Source organism: Nomia melanderi, chromosome 13 (genome assembly GCF_051020985.1).
Source record: "Nomia melanderi isolate GNS246 chromosome 13, iyNomMela1, whole genome shotgun sequence".
In the NCBI taxonomy this organism is placed as follows: Eukaryota; Metazoa; Arthropoda; class Insecta; order Hymenoptera; family Halictidae; genus Nomia; species Nomia melanderi.
In genome coordinates, this window is record NC_135011.1 from 5,355,660 (window position 1) to 5,375,623 (window position 19,964).

A 19,964-nucleotide genomic window follows, 5' to 3' on the forward strand; every position below is an offset into this window, starting at 1 on the left:
ATCGCATATTTCAATTACAACGAATTGCGCGCGCACGCTTTATGGCGACGGTGTCGTGCTCCAGTCCGTCGGGTCGCAGTACTCCGTATTTTGCAAAGAACGTTCGTCATCGTTCTCATTTCTATCCTTCACCGTTTTACCCTGCGATCGACTAGCAAGTCGAAATTATTTTCAACGAATTTGTTCTACTAAATCGTCAAGACGAAGCTCAAAATGCCATTGGTAAGTTTGTACATCTTTCGTTCTGTCTTCTTCCCCTTCTTTCACTGTCAATCTTCCGACTAAACAGTCCCGTTTCTTGATTGTTTCGAACGCTGTGCGTTGAATTTCAATTGGAAAATCTTGAATGCCGTGATTCATTGATCTTCAACGATGTCTCGATTTTACATGTACGCTTTGGGTCACGCTAATTTGGGTGCGGTTTTGCGGTTAGATATTCTAACACTCAGCCTCTATGGTAGCGTAAAATAGTTGTTGTTGCGAAGAGAGATTTGAATAGGGTTGAAGGTCGTTCATCGTAGGAAAATCGTAATTAGAAGGTTGTTGAATTTTTTTTCATTTTTTAGGGCAATCACGTTGCCCTTACACCCCTGGAGGATATGTCAGCTGGCCGGGGCCAGGGAGGTGGGGGGTCTCCTCCAAATTGTGAAAAGGTTTATATACAACGTGACTACAGTGAAGGTACTATGGTTAAGTTTCAGACACGTTTCCCAGTGGAATTAGAAAGCAGAGTACGTAATCAAATCAATTTAATTCCCATTATTTAGATTATTTGAACAGTTGGAAATTAATTTGTTTTTCTTTTGGTGTTTGAACTAGTGATTGAATTGACAGTTTGTTTAGATTCAGGTTAGCTAATGTAGTTTTTGCATGTAATATATTTCCACAAGATTTTTTGATAAGGTTAACATTGATAACTAAGATAGCAATACATAGAAGGTATTCTGTAATACAAGAAATGTAGGACATGCGTTGTCAACGTAATTTTTTCCTTGTAGATTAAGAAACAGTGTTTTCCAATGTGCATTTAACTTATAGGACGTTTTTTTCTCTATCATATTTTCTACTTTAGTTGGACAGACAATCGTTCGAGTATACGGTCACTCAGTTGAACAACTACTTTGCTGAAGCAGAACGGGCCAGTTGTTCTACATACTGTGAAGGCTGCTTGGCTTGCCTCACCGGTTACCTAATTTACATATGCACAGAGACTCAATATGAAAAGTGTTTGCGAAAGGTGGCCAAGTTTGTTAGTGAACAAAACGACAGAGTTTACAAGCCGCGCGGGCTGTTACTAACAGATCCAACGTTGCGTGGTCTTAGGCTAATAGAAATTTCGGTACTAGATAGACCTGCGTCGTGACTGCACATTAGCCGATCCAGGGAGTTCTTTATGTGATCCGCGCATTTCTGCCACTTTGCCAGGATTGCAGCCCCATATGAGCCGTTGAGTGTTAACCGGACATATCTACTTTGAGTTTGAATCTTCTTTGACTTAATTGTGCAATGTGAATTCTGCAACGATCCGTGAATATTGAGAAAATTATATTTTCAGCAAACTCTACTGTAAACATACATGCAATGTTGTTTGGAATTCCTCGAATGACGCTTACCTCCTTTGAATGGTACACGGGATAAGATGTTACACAGCGAACTTTCATTTAAAGGCTTCGACTTTGAGACCAGAATCTCGGAGGATCATACTCACAAGGTTTGTCCGTAGACAACGACGGGGTTTAATTGCATGTATGTTTTGACCGGATGAATATAATTGTATTCGATGTTCGCGCGTCGAGCTCGGCCGACGTTCGGGCATCCGTCGATACCATGACGTTGTGTAAGTTTAAATTTTGTACGCGTACAGACTAAACTGTAAACCACCGTAAGGCGAAGCGACTCCACAAAAATGGAACAAAACCTATGCGTGCAAAGAGCAACTGCGTCCGATAAGGTTCAAGTCATTTTTTTACCGTTCGTTTAAAGACTTAACTTGTCATCTGCATTTAACAGGCGACACGAATTACGAGCCAAGTTTGAGCTCCACGGTGTTCCCGCCGGAACAGTCCTGCCCTCAAATTTGACTCGCCACCTGTATCTCAAGTACCGAGAACGTTATCCAGCGTATGTTCTGTTTTCCGAACGCAGGCTAATTCAGTTTCTCCTCTTCCGCGACGTATCTTCCATGAACGCTTCACGTACGTACACGGAACCGTTTCATTCATGAGCCTAGGTCCAGGGTATCATCCGCTCGCCGTGGTCGACAAACCTTACATACCGGGAGACGAACAGGGAATTCGATCAAAATTGAACTGGCACAAGGTATTTGCGCTAAGGGATCCATGGATTGGCTCAGGCAAAATTTCTTGACGAACGGACACGTGAGGAACGATGAAATTAACGAGAAGAGGCGATTGTAATTAGTAGAACGTATTGTATTAAATCGGTTTCATTTTACTCGAGCATTGTGATCAAGGATAACCAACGGGTGTACGCGTCAGCAGGCCAGGTGTCGCGGGCGTTCGGTGAACGTGTGTGACTGTATGCGTGGCTGATGATGATGATGATGATGATCTTTTTATTTTATATATTTTTGTACGAACCGTCATGCGAGCGACTCGACTGTCGAGGTTGCACCCTCAAGCCTCCTTGTGTATTATCCGTCACGCTGGTCGCTCGGCATTCGTTGAATCCGTTTCCGGTTCTGTTCGTTCGAAGGAACGGCGTTGATCTCAAAAGCGACTATTGATTTGCATTGTCGTAGGCGGGTGTGTCGCGTGTTGTCCGCTCAAATCCGCGGCGGATCACCGTTGATAATCGTTATGCCTTTTTCTGCGTCGAGCGTCAGGTATACTTATCTACCGCGCACAGTTTCACTATGAGGAGCAAGGATTCATTTTACATTGCGGATTCTAAAGTGTTCGGTCTCGTCCTTGGTCACAATGAGCTGCGGAGCCGGCCGATGTAACTTTGCGACGGGATTAATTGTATTGTGTATCCGAGTGAAACTTTCATGGCCTGGATTCTTGGATGTTGACAGTGTCCGAGGTGTTCCGATGTTCGTGTGAAACCCTCCTCGCGAGTGAACAGTACCACGGTTCGGTATTATACAGTGTAACACGTTCATTACATATTATTATGCAGTTTTTATATCGTTTCTACCATCCAATTACCGTGTCGTTACATTCTTACCGTACAATACTCGCATCATAATTTTATTATACAGTTATTCTACACCATCGTATCGTTATGATGCAGTCATTGAACACCGTCATACTTTAATTTCATACGGATATCATAATTATACTATTATCACACGATTATCACATGCCACCATATTATTATCATACAGTTATCGTACACTATTATACAATTATCGTGTGGTAGCCACGTCGTCATACTCACTTTATACAATCGTCATACGTCGTGATAGAGTTATCGAACAATATCATACAATTATCACACTGTTGTTACGTACTGCTACACCGTTATCAAACAGTGAACACATACTATCATAGAGTCAATGGACGCTGTCGTTCCATACAAAATCACGCGACGGACGTCACACGTTCCACGAGGCCGGGTGTAGATTTTAGAGGTGACGGCGCGTACGTTTGTACGCCTCGAACACTGTTAATCGAAAGATCAATGAATCTTGCCAAATATAGCCGCGTCACTGCCACGACGTTTGTTTCCGTGTGACCAGTGAACGAAAGGAACTAAAAGGAAAGGGAATAAAAGAGGATCGGAAATGAGCTAGCTCACGAGCATAGATCAAAAGATCAAGGGGAAATGCATATCGTGGGTTCCAATGGAACGTTTCTGGCCATTGTTGGCGTATGGGCACGTTTAGCCGCGTCGCAACGTTGCTTCGTGTCAGGTTCTACTCGTATGCAACGTTACACGGCACTCACACCACACACACAGACATACACATACACACTTACATACTTACACGTTGCATAACGTTGTAAATAGCGAATTAATTCCCGACAAATGTACGGTGTACGAAAAAAAGAAGGGGAAGAAGAAGAAGAAGAAGAAGGAGAAGACGAAGAAGATGACGACGATGAAGAACCGTTTGTTATACTTAATTTAATCGTAGGACCAAAATGTTTGCTGATTCGTTAGCGTGTAAAGGGACACCGTCGTTCGAGTGTAATTTCTAAATGTTTTATTAATAAAAACTGCGTCAAAAGCCACCGAGATCAGTCAACTGCGAAGGGTACGTTCGTCAGAGTGGGAGGAGTGCGAGCATTGTTGCGAGAGATTGCGAGTGATCGAGAGATTCAGATAAAGAGATACGAGTGGAGGATGAGAAAGAGAGATCGAGTGACTGTGCGAGCGAGAGGGGAAGAGAGGAAAAAATTGTGCGATTAAGAGAGAAAGAGTTCTACGGAAGAATCGAGCGATTGAGAGAGAATAAGCGAGGAAAAACCGAGTGATCGAGAGAGAAAGAAGAAAGGAGAATGGTTGGAAAGAGAGGAAACGAGCGAGTGAGACAGAGAAGAATGAGTGATCAAAAGAAGAAACGAGCGACTGAGAGAGAGAAAGAGAAGGATGCTAGTTATCGGGGGAAAAAGGATAACAGAAGAATAATAAGTGATCGACAGAGAAAGAGTTAGTGATCGAGTGAGAAAGAGTTAGTGATCGAGCGAGAAAGAGTGAAGCAGCGAATGATCCAGAGAGAAGAGAGAAAGAAGCGAGTGATTGGAAGAGGAAGAGAATCGAGCGATCAAGAGTGGAAGAGAAGAAAAGCGAGAGATCAAGAGGGTAAGAGAAAAGTGATGTTTCGAGCACATTCAGATCTTTATTTAATCGTGCGCAAATAATCTTCTCGACAGGCATGCTCGCCCATTCGCGGCTATATTAAAATACTAGAGACACCAGTCTCGCTCGTTGCACTGAATTCTCGTGTTCGCTTGAAACCTCAATCCCGCGCACTTCTGTTTCTCGCGCGTGATTCTTCTTCGCAGAGATGTTTAGACACAGTTATCGGACGAACGACTTCCCTCGGCCTCCGTTCAGTATCGTCGAATTCGTCGCGAGGACTCCGCGAACTCCGTTCGTCGATGGAAATTCCCGCGAAATAATCGATTCCGTCTCACTCGTTTTGTAAAACAAAGTTTTATTTTATTTCTTAGATCCGGGAGATCGAGATCTCCGCTCCCGCGCGTGTGATCCCCTCGTCATCGATCCGAGAGGTAATTGACCAGTATTCGTCGCGAACATGTCTCATCTTTCTAAGATGACGCCATTGCCACGCGTGTTCGCCATTTTGTCGTTGCGCGTTGTACGTTCATGGGCTTAACGTTTCACAGGGGAATTGAGAATACCGCGAGTATTCTTGAGACTTTGGTGGAGGAAGCGGTCGCCGGTGATTGGAACCATTAAATTACGCGAGAAAAAGGAAGAAACGGTAGACTCTGAAATATTTACAAGTCTGCAAACGTAATCGCACAGGTTAGACCCAACAGCAGCTGTCGAACTAACAAGAGAATCTTTTCGACCAGCTGATTTCTGATGAATCTGTGAAACATGGTTCATCAAAAAAATATTTGACTCACATTTTTACTCATCGGGCGACAACACCCGTCAAAGTTCAGAGTTGAAATTATATTTTTTACATCTCTGAAGCTGGAGGATGCAGGACACAATTTTTGAAATTGTTCGCCTCAGAATGAACAATTTAGATTTCTTTTGTACACTCCATAGTTTCAGAGATATTGAAAAAATATATTTTCAGTCCTCAAGATTGAGGTGTGTTTTTATCCCTTCGAAGTGAATGTTGACCGATAAGAAGAAATATGAGTTAAATATTTTTTTGAGAACTGTTTCACAAAACTGCTGATTGGAAGGATTCCCTTGTGAGCCTGGCTCGTCCCTTTCCTTTCTTCGTTTTTCTTTCTCAATTCAATCTTCTTAATCTTTATTCTCTTCTTTTGCGTAACTTCTTTATACATTTCGGTGCGATAGAGACGTAACAACAATTTACTTAACAGCGTAACGATCCAAATGATGACTGTACAATTACATTACCAGTGAATTCCGAGGAAACAAAGGTTCATTACAATGTTATCTCAGTAGTAAAAATTCGGGTAGTCGACGTTACCATTTCGTATCCCTTATTCAGTCTCTCTAGGGTGTTTCCTATAAACCTAACAAATTTTCGAATGAATCGTCTATTACGACCGGCATAGAGCACGCGACAAATTTCGGAAATTCGTCTTCGTGAGCGTTGAAGAATATCGAACGAACCGGGAACGTTTCCAACACTGGAAACTTGGAACGCTAAAAACGACTCGTCTTTGATCACTCGTAAGAACTAACAAAGATATTTTTAATTAGATTCCAAAAATCATTTTTCATCTCGTTCGATCTCAGTTTTCACGGGCAAGGCACTTGAACTTAACAATTCCTGTTAAAATCGTTAAAGATAAATAGAACATATATTTTTGTATGTGCTAAAATAAGTATCTGGCAAAATCTTTGGAGTAAAATAAGGAATCTGATCGTATCCTAAATTTACGAAACATCAAATCAGCTCGTATCCTAAATTTACGAAATATCAAATCTGATCATATCCGAAATTTACGAAATATCAAATCTGATCACATCCTAAATTTACGAGATAATAAATCTGAATGTACTCAGAATCGACGGAACGAAAAATTTGAAATGGGTCATCCGGCTCGTCCGACAGTTCCAGCGTTAAATGTCGTTCGCCCGGCACTGTATATATTCTCGCGAACGTCACCATCAATCGGGACATCGATAATTCCCAGATAAAGAGCTTGTCCAATCGGCGCGACCGTTTTCCTCTCCGTCGACGTCTCCCTTGGCCGACGAGGTGAAACAGAGTCTAATGAAATACAAGAACGACGGGTCAACACGAAGAGTCCGTGACTATCCTCGAGCACTTCGGTACGCGCGCGCGCACAGGACTCGATCGTATAAAAGTCGGAACGCGAAATCGCGTTTACGTTTCTCACTTCGGTTTGGGTCGTGACGTAACCACTTGAATTGGAATTGAAAACCGAAAACCGTGCGAATGATGTGCGTCTGTTTAACCCGTTGCCTTTACAATTTGCGTGTGATCGCAAAGGTTACTCCATTTTCGCGACGTATCATTACCACCGTTAATTGAATACGACATTCTCAGGCATTTAGTTCAACCTGAAATAATCACTTGAAAAGGATCTCCAATAAAGTAACAAGTCTACACCGTGTTATAGTCAAGTAGTGCTCATTAGTGAAAACCAGAGCTTTCAGCTCGAGATTTCCACGAATACAAGAGAAGTCATTCCAAGCCAAGTGATTAACGAGATGATTAATTCAAACTCACTTATCAACACCCGGAAACGTGAACGTGTTCATCCTCCTTCGCCCCGCACCCTTGTAATATATAAAAATGTCCCCCGTGCACGGAACAACGCAACAACCGTTCGCCAGTCTCCACCCCGTCCATCGAGAGATCTACCCTAAGATTTATCGAGACGCGATACAAAAAAGATTGTCAAAATCGAATCCTCGGCCCACCGTTCGCGACGTCGTGCTCAGCAACGATCACCGTAGCTCGCCAACCCCCGTTCAGCTACGTAGGTACCTAGCCGCCAGCTAAACTCTAAACTGTCAGCACTCTAAACTTCATCTCTCAAGCATCCCTCGTTATCCGCGATACCCTAACCTCCGACCCCTTTCGTGTAACCGAACATCTATCCGTCAGGATTCGCCTATTCGAAAGATTCCCCGACAGCCTCTGCCGCCGCCGGTCGTCGACAATGATTCACGATACCTTTACGCTACAAGCGTTCTATTCGTCCGCCCGCGGGCGGGAAAGAATTGACCTTCCTGATCGTACGATCGACCTGGTTCCATTCACAGACCCTCCAACGTAGTCGACGTCAGTCGTCAAATGAGCAAGCACAGCTTGTTGCGGCTTTTCCGTTCAGGGATCAGCGCTTTCGTCTTCGCGGTGTCTTCCGGCGTGTTGCCGGCGTACAGGGACCTGCTGATGCGGTGTCTCACCCCTTTGCTCAACGTCCGACCGCCCTTCCTCAGGGATGCGAATCTGCCCAGCGACGATTTCTCCGGGACGTCCTTCCTGTCCGCGTGCGCGCAGTTCAAAGTGGTCACCGTGAACTCGATGTCCTTCGGCTCGTACGACACGAACTCTTCGACGGGCTCGTCGATCGTGTCGCGGTCGATCCAGGTCAGGCCCATCTCGACCTTCTCTGCCAGGTCCTGCCAGTGTCTCCTGTTCTCCATGGTGCCGTCGTAGAGCGGCATGATCCACGGGAACGTGTCCGACATGACTTTGTACAGCGGCAGGCAGATCACGTCGATGAAACCGACTTGCATCTGCGGCAGCTCGTCTCGTCTCTCGCGGTCCATCATCGCTACCGGTTGCTGGTTCAGCTGCAGGCGTTCCAGGTCGCCCTGGTCGAAGAACTCGTCGGCTACCAGCTTGGCGACTCGGTGCTGAACCTCCCAGGGCTTCGCTATCGCGCTCACGTCGCAGGCGGTCATCATCATTCCGCACAGCACTGTGGACAGAGTTTTCGGAGGATTTCAACCCTTTGCACTCGAGAGGCGACTCTCACTCGCCACTTGATCTCGTATAGTGCGACTGTGAAACTTGATATTCAACATTACACTTTGTACAACGCGTCGATTTGAGGAATATTGAAATAATAACTTCACGCCTCGATGTATGTGTGATAGAGTTAGATTCACAAAATATCATCTTATCTCATCAGAAAATGTGAAAACGTTTCTAGCGAAAAACGTTCGAGTGCAAAGAGTCATCTTGGTTGGATGACTATTTTAAGATTTGTATGTTCGGTAGATTGTTCGTTTTTCATGATGAATGGGAATTTAATATTTAGTTTCCTTCGAGGAATTTCATTTTTGGGACGAAGTACCGTGTTTTCGAGTACAATCGTTGGTTATGTATCATGCAGATCTGTGCACGCTAAAACTGTGAAGCTTCAGAGTGGAATTACTGCGGTCAGTGAAAATTTAAACTTACGTTCTTTCTTCTCCTCGCTCTGCCAGTCGAATTCCCCGTCGTCTATCAGCTCCATGAACCGATTCTTCTTCTTAAAGTACACTGCTAGGTCTGTAGACAGAATTGCGCTTTCCACCACCCTCATCACTCTCCTGTAGTCCTCCATGGACAGGTTTTGGAAGATGTTATTACTGTCCGAGTTGAGAATCATCACGCACTGATCGAAGTGATGATGCTCCATGGTGCTGGTAGAATAGAGAATCGCCAGTGGAGACTCGGTTTTCGTTTGGAACGCGTTGTTCGTTCCTCGGTGATCCAGGTCGTGGCACAGGCAGGCAACTAGCAGTCCTAGGATCTCTAGATCGGTCATGAATTGTTCCATCTTCCCGGTTTTCAACATGGCGAACATCGTCTGCGCGACGTTCAGCGCGTGCCTCCAATTGTGGTACTTCACTGGCCTGTTCGGTTCACAGTTGATTATACAATTTTTGAAATTGATACAGATATAGAGAACAGTTTTGCTCTTTAAATTCTTAAATATTGTGCAATGCGTAAGACATTATTCTTAGTTGTAAGTAATACACTTAGCCCTCGATTTACACGACATTCGAATTACAGGACTTCGGTTTGACACTAGAACTACCGAGCATTTAATACGATTAATATGCAATTCCTATAAAAATTGTAACAATATATTATTTTCTGTTTCTTCAGACATTCATTATAGTACTCAAATGAAACTATTTATTTTCGAAATCATTTCGAATACTCAATGCTTCGAAGATATCAATAATTGCTAAACAAAAAAATCAAAACCAGTCATTTTGACTGGTACGCACTTGCGTATCTCTTTGACACGGTCAGGTCAGATAAATGCAAAAAGTACATTAATTCCTTTTTGCAATATTACAACCACCAAATGAATATTAACAGAACAGACTATTCTAAACAAATCTTTAGTAAGAAGGAAGCTAAAAACAAAATACAGGTAGAAAGAAAAAGAAATGAAAGAAGGTGTATTTATATGTAAAAAAAATCATCATAAGGCAGGAAGAGTGACATTGGTAGTTTCTTCTAATATATTTTACGCTAAGTGAACTCGAATTGTACGATTTCAATCTACACGGCATTTTCGAGGAACCAATATACCGTGTAAATCGAGGATTAGGTGTATTCGTAACGTTCTTTTTCTAAATCATATCCAGCTCTATTGATCATACTATAAAAATTCGTTTCAGTAACGTTATTGATTCTCGACACTTTCTAAGAATATATTTAATATTCATTTTCAATACCGACGAAGATCATTCAGATGTTTACACGATCGAAACATCTTTTACGTCGATCGATTACACAGAAACGAAGGTTCTTAACGATAATATCTTACCTGTAATTTTTCTTTACGCTGAGTATCCACCTGCAAAGAACCTCGTACGGTATATGAAACTTCTGAATCAAATTGCACTGCTTGAACATTCGGATGGTTGCCCTGCAGGTATCCTCGTCGGTCAGATCGAAGTCGATGAACGTGAAGCTGTACAGATTGAACGTTTCCGCGGACGGTATCGGCTCAGAAGTCAGCTTGAGGGTGTCGTCGTTGCTGGCTGTCGCGTGATAACTCAAACACTCGAGTGCGACCTTTTGCTTGGCCATCAATTTGCAAGCAGACTCATACATCTGCGTGTTGTGGATCCCCAGGCCACAGAAGATCGCGAATGCCTCGAAGATCGACACGTCGGAATCAGTAAAAGACGTCCCATTGTCCTGCGAACAAGATCCTTGGGTGAGCTTCCTTTCTTTTCATTTCTAATTTTACGTTCTCATTTTTATCCGATCTTTCGCGACGGTTTTCCTACAGTAGGTCGTCGAATAATTATAATTAATTTATCAAGGGAAACATTGAGTAATGAAACGATGGGAGAGATCATTATAGCACTCGAGTCGTTGAAGTTGTCTGTTTAGGATTAGTGAGATTTTAACGGGCAATGTGTATTGAAATAAAATACAGGTGTGTTAATTTGAATGAGCTCTCGATTTAAAATATAGGGGTGATAATTTAAATGAGCTCTTGATCCGAAATATAGGGGTGATAATTTAAATGAGCTCTTGATCCGAAATATAGGGGTGATAATTTAAATGAGCTCTTGATCTAAAATATAGGGGCGTTAATTTAAATGAGCTCTTGATATAATATATAGATACATTAATTTGAACGATCTCTTCATATAAAATATAGGGATGATAATTTAAATGAGCTCTTGATCTAAAATATAGAGGTGATAATTTAAATGAGCTCTTGATCTAACATATAGGATACATTAATTTGAATGATCTCTGCATATAAAATATAGACATACTAATTGAAATAATCTCTTGATTTAAAATATAGGGGTGATAATTTAAATGAGCTCTTGATCTAAAATATAGAGGTGATAATTTAAATGAGCTCTTGATCTAACATATAGGATACATTAATTTGAATGATCTCTGCATATAAAATATAGACATACTAATTGAAATGATCTCTTGATCTAAAATATAGGGGTGATAATTTAAATGAGCTCTTGATCTAAAATATAGGGTCGTTAATTTAAACGAGCTCTTGATCTAATATATAGGATACATTAATTTAAATGAGCTCTTGATCTAACATATAGGATACATTAATTTGAATGATCTCTGCATATAAAATATAGACACACTAATTGAAATGATCTCTTGATCTAAAATATAGGGGTGATAATTTAAATGAGCTCTTGATCTAAAATATAGAGGTGATAATTTAAATGAGATCTTGATCTAACATATAGGATACATTAATTTGAATGATCTCTTCATATAAAATATAGATATACTAATTGAAATGATCTCTTGATTTAAAATATAGGGTATTAATTTAAATAATCTCTTGATGCAACACATACATACATCAATTCGACCGTCTCGACTCAAAAAATAGGTATACTAATTCAAATGACCTCTCGATCGAAAATACAACTGTACCAGTTCGAACGGTCTCTTCTCAACAAATATTTGCGTGCAAAACGATCAAGCAAGAAGCGTCGTGACAAAAAAATGGCCAGACCTTGTTGATTAATTGAGCGACGCCGATGACGGTCCTCTGGCCGTTCACGATGGGCATACAGAGGATACTTTTGATAGGCTCGTTCCCGGATTGCATCACGTCTTTCTTCAGCCAACTGGCCACGTCGCCGATATTTAATATTTGACCGGTCGCTGCGACGTATCTGGCGATCTGACCGAGAGGACTCGCGAGATCGTTCGCGCTCGGCCTGTAAACCTTCGCCTCTTTGCTCTTGTTGTCCATCTCGAAGATGGTCGTGAACTTATTGCCATCGTTCGACGCCTACGAACGTTCAAATTGAATGCTCCCAGCTCGAAACGCCGCGAGGAATTCGATATTCGAATAGATCTCTCGCGTTTCGCGTGATTATTACGCGGTCGGTCTACTCACGTGCTGTTGGAAAATGTCCTCCATTTCGATGTTGTTGCTCTGAGCCGGCAGGAAAGAGAAAAACACGATCAGACTTACGAGTTCGAGCAAGCGCGGTGCCGGTCTCACTCACCTCTCGTCTCGACAGCGGTTTTCTGGACTCTTGCGTCGACTTTCCCGGCCGTTCGACGATTTTCTCGAGGTGTCCCTGAAACGAGACTCGGCATCTCTAAATACGCTCTTCATTGTCTTCATTGAAAATTTCATAAAACATTCTCGGTCTTTTTTTCGATCGTCTACTCGATTTGTCGGGGAAGTTCTAGAACTGAATTTCTATTCAAATTAAATCCGTCGTTTGCGTCTAACTTTATCTTCCAGTAACTGTTTTATTTAACCAACGATTCTTACAGTTTATTGAATCGTAATCTATTATTATTCCCGGATTAACACGTTGACCGCCACGAGAATTTACATCATTTCTCATAACATTACCCACCGTATCATAACGAACGCAAATGATATTACAATGAACAAGTCATTACCTAGCTACCTAGGTAACTAAATATTTCGATACATCAGTCTCCTTGCAATTGTTTTCAAGTAATTCATACGCTCCGACGGTTAACGTGTTAACAGAATAATCGTAAAGAGAATCTCCCCATAAGATCCGATCCCCCAAGAATTTTTCCGAAATCAGCCGTAGAACTTGCCACATCTGAGCTGCGCCTCTAACGGCAACTTCCTTCATCAATCAACGAACTTCCTAATGTACACCGCGACTTACTGCCTCGCCGCAGTCGAGATCCAACAGATACACCGCGCATCTCTCGCACTTGAGCAGCTCCTTCGCCTCGGTCATGATCTTCGTCACCAGACACTCGAGGTTGTTCTGCTCCTCGAATATGTTCCTCGCCAGGTTCAGCAGTATCTGATTCCTCCTGTACTCCTGCACGGATAGCTCGAACAGTTGCGCGTTCTGTATACCGATCCCGCAGAATGTTAGGTACCTGGGACCCATTTTCGTTTCACCCGTTAAACGTCGAGCGTAATTGTCGCGCCGATAAAACCACCGCATTGGCCAACCTTTGAAACACCTCGACGTCCCTGTCGGTGAACTCGTTGCTGCCGTTCGTCTTGTTGATGATCTGCGCCACGCCGATCACGTCGCCCTCGTAGTTGCAGATCGGCATCGACAGGATCAGGGTCGTCTTGTAGCCCGTGCGCATGTCGATCGTGCTGTTGAACCGCGGATCCTGGGGAACAGATACGAAAGTTGATCTCGCGGAACGTTCAGCGGCGGTGCTCGATCGTTCGGACCTTGTACGCGTCCTTGATGTTGATGATCTCTTTGGTCTGAGCCACGTAGCCCGCGATCCCTATGCCGAACGGTATCTTGATCTCCTCGTTCTTCGCCTTTTGGATAGCCTCCTCCAGCTCCGTGTCCTGCGTCACGTCGAACAGCTTGGCTACCAGGTACCTGTCCTCCAAGGGTCCTTTGGCCAGGAACAGGCTGCCTCGATCCGCGTGCGTCAGCAGGCCAACGTTCACTAGGATCTTATGGCAGAGAACGTTGATGTCCAGCTCGTTCGCCACGTCTCTGATCAGTTCCATGAACAGGTCGCTATCGTCTAGCCTGTTCAGCTCCTCTCGTCGTCCTACTAGCGACGAGTAGGTCCTGCCCGGGACATAACGCGTTTAAGATGCTTTCGGGGCTGTTCTCGATTATTTCGTCACACTTGGGCTGAATAGATTCTGAACGGGGCGTAACGCGCTCATGATGATTCCGAAGGTATCGTTTCTCAATTATCCCGTCGCGTTTCACGCGGAGACGTCCTGGCGCGGACGTAATGCGTTTAAGATGATTCGGGTGTCTTTTTTCGGTCATTCCATCGCGTTTAAGATAAATACGCGGACGCCATGTGTTTAACGACAGAACTATCGCGAAAGAAGATTGAAGCTTTGGTACCAGTACAACGGATAAATCGATTCTCTAGGTATCTACTGAACGAACATTCTATCGAGTTCTATATTACACTGAAACCTCATCAAAATAATATAAACCTGTTAATTGGCTAGCATCACTCCTCAACACGTTCGCTACCAGCGTTATTGTCCGTAATCCTATATTCTACATAATGAAAATGAAATTAATCCAATAGATATTCCTATTAAAATTATGAACTATATATTTAGGAACTCGACTCGTCTATTTCATTTTTCTAATTTTTTTAGATTTATTAAATCGAAGAAAGTATTATAATTTAGGAGACCGTCGAGATAAGCGCTGCCAGCGAGCGTCTTAAGTTTGTTAACCATAGAATCTATCGAATACTCAGGGACATGCAGTTTTGATTATTTGCTCTGCCCAGAGTAATATCAATGAAACTAAAATACTTCGGTAGACTTGGCTAATTTACCTGTTAGGACTCTTGCTCCTCTTCGCCGGTGAACTGGAAGCCAGCCACGACTGGAACAGGTCGGACGTGACGCTGTTCCGTTTGCTCCTGGCGAGCGGGTTCTCCTCTTGGTGCGTGCTCCTCACTTCCGGTGGCTTGCTCTGCGGCACGACGCTGCTCACTCCTTGGAGGCGTTGACGGAGCTCAAGGCTAGCGTTCTCACGGAGCCAAGCTTCCGCCGCGTCTGGATGCGCCTCTAGGTACCTTTTATCCGAAAATAGTCAGGCTGTACCGATATATCGATGGAAAATATTATGTTGGCCCGGTTCTTCTATTTTGGCCTGTATCACAACGATCTCACGGTAGCCAGTTGCGTTCTGGCAACAGCGGGACGACGATGATAGGCGACACTAGTGTCCCGTGTCACCCGGAGAATCCGATTTTCGAGAAATTTCGGGGAATTGAATGTGCGGAATGTCCCCTGCGAGACGGTGCAAGTGTCTGGATCAGGCTGATGGAGTTTTGGAGGATGATACAAGCGTTTAGCGTCGGATAATTCATTTTTGTGGGACGATGGAAGTAGTTGCTAGCGGACAGTGAACTTCTATAAGGCGATACAAATATTTGGCGGCCAGCAATTAACTTTTGCGAGCGATACGAGTACTTGGTATCGGAAAATTCATGTTTGTAGCGTGGTATAAATATTTGGATTCGAGTAACGAGATTCAGGATGGTCGCAGTGTGATCAAGCAGGAAATTTCAAGATAAACAAATGATGACTTCACGAGATCGTGTAGTTTATAGTTATTAGATTCAAGGAAAATTTCTGTTTAAAATTCTACGTTGTGTACTAGAATTATCTACTGAGAAACGTCTACTTTAAGACAGTTGTTAATGGATTCTATAAAACTAATGTTTATTACAAAGTACACGTTTTACAGTAGTGGCACAAGTTTATCATAATGGTTAGAAAATAGGTCTTGGTAGAATTAAGCTCAATATAAGTTTAACACGTTGACTGCCACGGTCTCCAATGACCGGAGCTTCCAAATGACTCGAAAACAATTATAATTCGTAAGATAACTGGCGTCGAATGTTTAACCCTTTGAACTCTGTAGGCTCCAATACTGCACCAGTTATAATATTAAATATTTTAATGAATCTTAAAGAAACTACCCTAAAGTTATTCGATTTTCCGCGCATCCAAATGTACTAAGAAGGAAAATAAAAGATCAAAGAAATGTTATAGCATTTCTCATTCTCGCTAGGAATACTATAAAAATTAGCAGTTGCTGATAGATTACAAAACAACCTGGAGTGCTAAGGGTTGATAACGCGAATAACTGGATAACAGTGTAACCTAATTGTATACCAAATAATTGATAATTCTTCGTTCTTATTTTTGCTACAGAAGAACAAGTGATAGAACGCTGAAAGTTTTCGTGGCAGTAAACGTGTTAATGATAGATTAAGCATCAAACGAGTTGGCACATAATAAATTAGCTTGACCCTCTTACCTTCCAACTTTCTCCATAGTTAAACCATCGTCCTCGTCGTACTCGTGTATCGTCTCCTGGCAGGTGATCCTTTTGCTCCTGCATAGTCTGACTATGTCGCCGCCATCTTTGATATCAGTCTTGGTGCTGGGGCTTAAAGGTAATTTTGATTTCTCTTGCGTGGACGCCTTCATCTTGCCGGGTTCCTTGGACGGGTCGGGCGCGTCGGGTTCCTCGGCTTCCTCGGAATTCGGCGAGCACACAAGCTGGCACTCGCTTCTCTCTGCCGACTTCGAGGCCATCGGTTTCGTCGAAATTTTCATGGTACCGATGCTCTCTAAGTTACCATTGTGATTCACCTAATATCGAATTCATACGAAAACTTGACGAGCTCCATCTGTTTATGCGAACCTTCGAAGGCGAATCATGCGAAATGGTGTGTTATATCATTCCACGAGTAATGTCGTTTATTTCATCTGAACTTCCGGTGTAAGTAATTAATATGTTCTTTTTCGTTATCGACGTATCAGTTTTTCGACACTTTTGAAATGGTACTTAACATTAGGTTTATGGAACCGAATTTTTTCAACATTATTTAGTAACAGTTTAAGTATATTTCGATTCGTGCAATTATACGAATACGCGTTACAATACGGTTCCGAAGTTACAACTTTCGTGATTTACATGAACGAACACGTAAGTTTCTAGGAACAATAGAATAAAGTGTAGAATAAACGCTCGTAAATCTAGTGTTAAAGATAAGAAACGACGTTACTTAAGGGATGAATATTTTCGTGATTGACCTACGACTTTTTGGTTTCTTCATTGAATGTAAATATTCAATTTTGAAAATTGTGAAATTTCAATCATTCGTACACGAATAGGGAAAGATAACTGCTATAATTTCGTCGTGTATTTTTGTATGTATTGTCTATAACGTTTCGAAGAATTATTCTTTAATAAAACGGGGAGGAAGCTCTGCGAAAGAAATTCACAGAATAATTTCACATCGTTCATAAGTCAGTTCAGGGGATTGATTGAAAATCAATACGTGCATATAGAAAATTCAAGAATATCCTTTAATCCTTAATAAAATAAACAAAAATATGCTTTTTTATTGAAGGTTGATATTTGCATATGTGCGTATCCAGTTGCGTAGTTGAAAATACGTGCTTCGGGGCTCGAGCGATATTTATTTGAAAGGATAAATATAAAATATTATACTGCGTACATTTCATCGATTCCTTTAATTCCTTTTACCCTCTAAATTACTAGAAGAACCAAAAAGAAATCCATTATTCTTAATGTTTCAGTTTACTCTGCAAACTTGTTGAACAGCGAATTACAAAAATGGATTACTAGATGTAAAACTATTCTAAAAGAAGAAAGCCATTATATTCTATATTAATATAAAAAAATTTCGCATAATAAACCCTATTTAACAACATTAATATTTAACACTAAAACTATCAGACGAGTCAAAATGATTCTGTCCTTTTGCAGTTATTAAAAAGACAACAGACGTTTCTCTTTCTCAAAATCATTAAAGAAATTGATTTCACAGCATGCAAACCGAATTGCAAATCAATTAAAGTCTCAATAAATCCATTCTTAAAGTTTCTATCTAAGAATTTCAAAAGGTCAATTTAACTGCTCGCTAGTTTCAGTGTTAACATCGAAAAATTCATAGAAAACAATAGAGTTAACATGTTCAGGCTAAAAAGTAATGGACTTTTTTCAGGTCCATCTACTATTGTTCCAAATAAATGTCGTTCGGGTTGTTCTGTTCTATTCTTTTTCAACTGCTCGCTAGTTTCAGTGTTAACATCGAAAAATTCGTAGAAAATAATAGAGTTAACCCTTTGCACTCCGGAAGTTTGAGGTTTAATATTCAACTTTGTACAATGCATTAATATGAAATATTGAATGAAAATAGTTTCCTTCCTCAATGTATGCGCGTCTTGTCAAAACAATTTTGGAAAATCTTTTCTGCAGCTCATTAGGAAATATTGAGTATTTCCAGTGAAAATTTGTGGAGTGCAAAAGGTTAAAATGTTCAGGTTAAAAATAATGGACTTCTTTCAGGTCCACCTAATGTTGTTCCAAATAAATGTCGTTCGGGCTGTTCTGTTCTATTTCTTTTTTACCGCTCGCGGAATTTGTACCTCTGCGTCTTCCGGCTCCGGCAACTTCTCGTCCACTTCGTCCTCAGACTCCATATCATCTTAGGTCTGAATTAATTACCATTGAGAGCAATGGTAGGGGACGTCTCCGCTTTAACTCGCGGAAGTTGAGAACGAGGTGAGGACACTTCACATTGTGCCCGCGCCGCTTTGTTAAACTTTACGTACTTTCCGAGCTGCGCAACCCTCGGAACTCCGGACCTGGAATAAGTATTCGTTTCAGTGAACTTGCCCCAGCTAAGTGATGGAATTTCGCCAAGGGAATTGAAGATTTTTCAAAAGGGTTCCCTCGTTCGCGTCGAAAATAGGCCGGTGGTGTCCGTCACGGAATAAATTTCTAATTAGTCCGCGGGTTACGTGCGCCCTTCTGACATTCAGTTTCTTAAACTTTGACCCGACTGTCGTGCTCAACAATGTCGGTGAATTTCAATGAAATTTTTATTATATCCGGCGCTTAATCAGATTTCTCTAAGTTCAAATTTTCTCTTTATTGGTCGTGCTCAATTATTGTGCAATTAGATGTTTATATAAAGGTCTGTGGTATATTGATTTTTCTATTGATACTTCAACGAGTTGAAATTTTATTTAGAGTTGGACGTTTGAACAGTTGAAAAATTTTAATTACACTCTCCTTACAGTCGATTGTACACTGATACTAATGACACATTAATGTATTAAATCCTCGGTTAATAGAATAACTTAGATTTCCAAAAAGCAACCCGTTACCACACTGAGAAATCGAAATTAATGGAAGTATGGATCCCGAGCATTAACGTGCCGAGTGAAATATGCATTCGATTAACGATGAATTCGCGCTGAAATATATTTTTACCCGCGGTATACAGTGCCCTTTATATTTAGGAAGATTTATCGACAAAATTGTCAAGTGTGCGATGAATATCCTATCAGTTCGAGAGTGCGAGACGGAAAATTGAAGGAGCTGCGATCTTTTTTACGCTCGTTCCTCAAAGACGCCGTCCAGCTTGTGTCCGCCGGTTCGTCCCTCGTTTCACCCCGTTTCACGGAACCGATGGGGAACGACTCGCGTGGGAAATCCCGGTCTAATCGCTGAATTATGAAATCGCGCGATTTGATATTCAACGGCTCGTCCACGGGTTTTCTACCGAAAATAACCGGCTGCAGCGCAAAACAACCCAGCCATCCGTTAAATTAACGTCCGCCGCCGGGCACATTTACCAAGACGCCTAGCCTGGCCTTTGTGCTCGTCGGCCGTTGCAGCGTGTCGCCATTTTGCAAGATAAAATTAAGGAGGATCGATACTTCTTTCGAACCGTGTCCCAGAATTATTATTGTCGTTACGCTTTTCGGTCAGTTCGGCCTACTTCTTTGTTCGTCGTTTGTTATTCAGGCGTTTCATTTGTTTCTGAACTTCAGTGTTGAATAATCAAGTGTTGAATTTTATTTGTA

General features: G+C 42.0%; 2 protein-coding genes across 3 annotated transcripts in view; one reads left to right on the plus strand and one right to left on the minus strand.

Moving 5' to 3' along the window:
• On the plus strand, positions 1-4,199 carry LOC116424022 (golgin subfamily A member 7). 2 transcript variants are annotated; one of them, XM_031969909.2, is made up of 3 exons: positions 1-222; positions 567-731; positions 1,073-4,199. In XM_031969909.2, exons 1-3 carry the CDS (start codon positions 214-216, stop codon positions 1,361-1,363), a joined length of 465 nt encoding a protein of 154 aa, XP_031825769.1. In that variant the 5' UTR covers positions 1-213; the 3' UTR covers positions 1,364-4,199. The 2 variants fall into 2 exon arrangements, with proteins under 2 accessions (XP_031825769.1, XP_031825770.1); XM_031969910.2 differs by lacking the exon at positions 1-222 and adding an exon at positions 241-457.
• The window catches only part of Pde6 (phosphodiesterase 6), a 24,194-nt gene continuing 8,163 nt past the window's right edge, over positions 3,934-19,964 (minus strand). Inside the window, exons 2-13 of the mRNA XM_031969911.2 lie at positions 18,519-18,737; positions 16,375-16,712; positions 14,879-15,121; positions 13,779-14,136; positions 13,545-13,714; positions 13,246-13,468; positions 12,595-12,669; positions 12,483-12,521; positions 12,093-12,374; positions 10,395-10,771; positions 9,029-9,465; positions 3,934-8,543 (exon numbers count right to left, since the gene is read on the minus strand). Coding sequence (XP_031825771.2) covers positions 7,909-8,543; positions 9,029-9,465; positions 10,395-10,771; positions 12,093-12,374; positions 12,483-12,521; positions 12,595-12,669; positions 13,246-13,468; positions 13,545-13,714; positions 13,779-14,136; positions 14,879-15,121; positions 16,375-16,712; positions 18,519-18,572 — 3,231 coding nt within the window. The 5' untranslated portion in view covers positions 18,573-18,737 and the 3' untranslated portion in view covers positions 3,934-7,908. The remainder of the gene's footprint in view (positions 8,544-9,028; positions 9,466-10,394; positions 10,772-12,092; positions 12,375-12,482; positions 12,522-12,594; positions 12,670-13,245; positions 13,469-13,544; positions 13,715-13,778; positions 14,137-14,878; positions 15,122-16,374; positions 16,713-18,518; positions 18,738-19,964) is intronic.

Excerpts from the sequence above, each read along its gene's own strand:
- LOC116424022 (XM_031969909.2), top strand. Across the intron at positions 732-1,072 it reads CAGTGGAATTAGAAAGCAGA|TTGGACAGACAATCGTTCGA; the intron begins GTACGTAATCAA and ends TTTCTACTTTAG.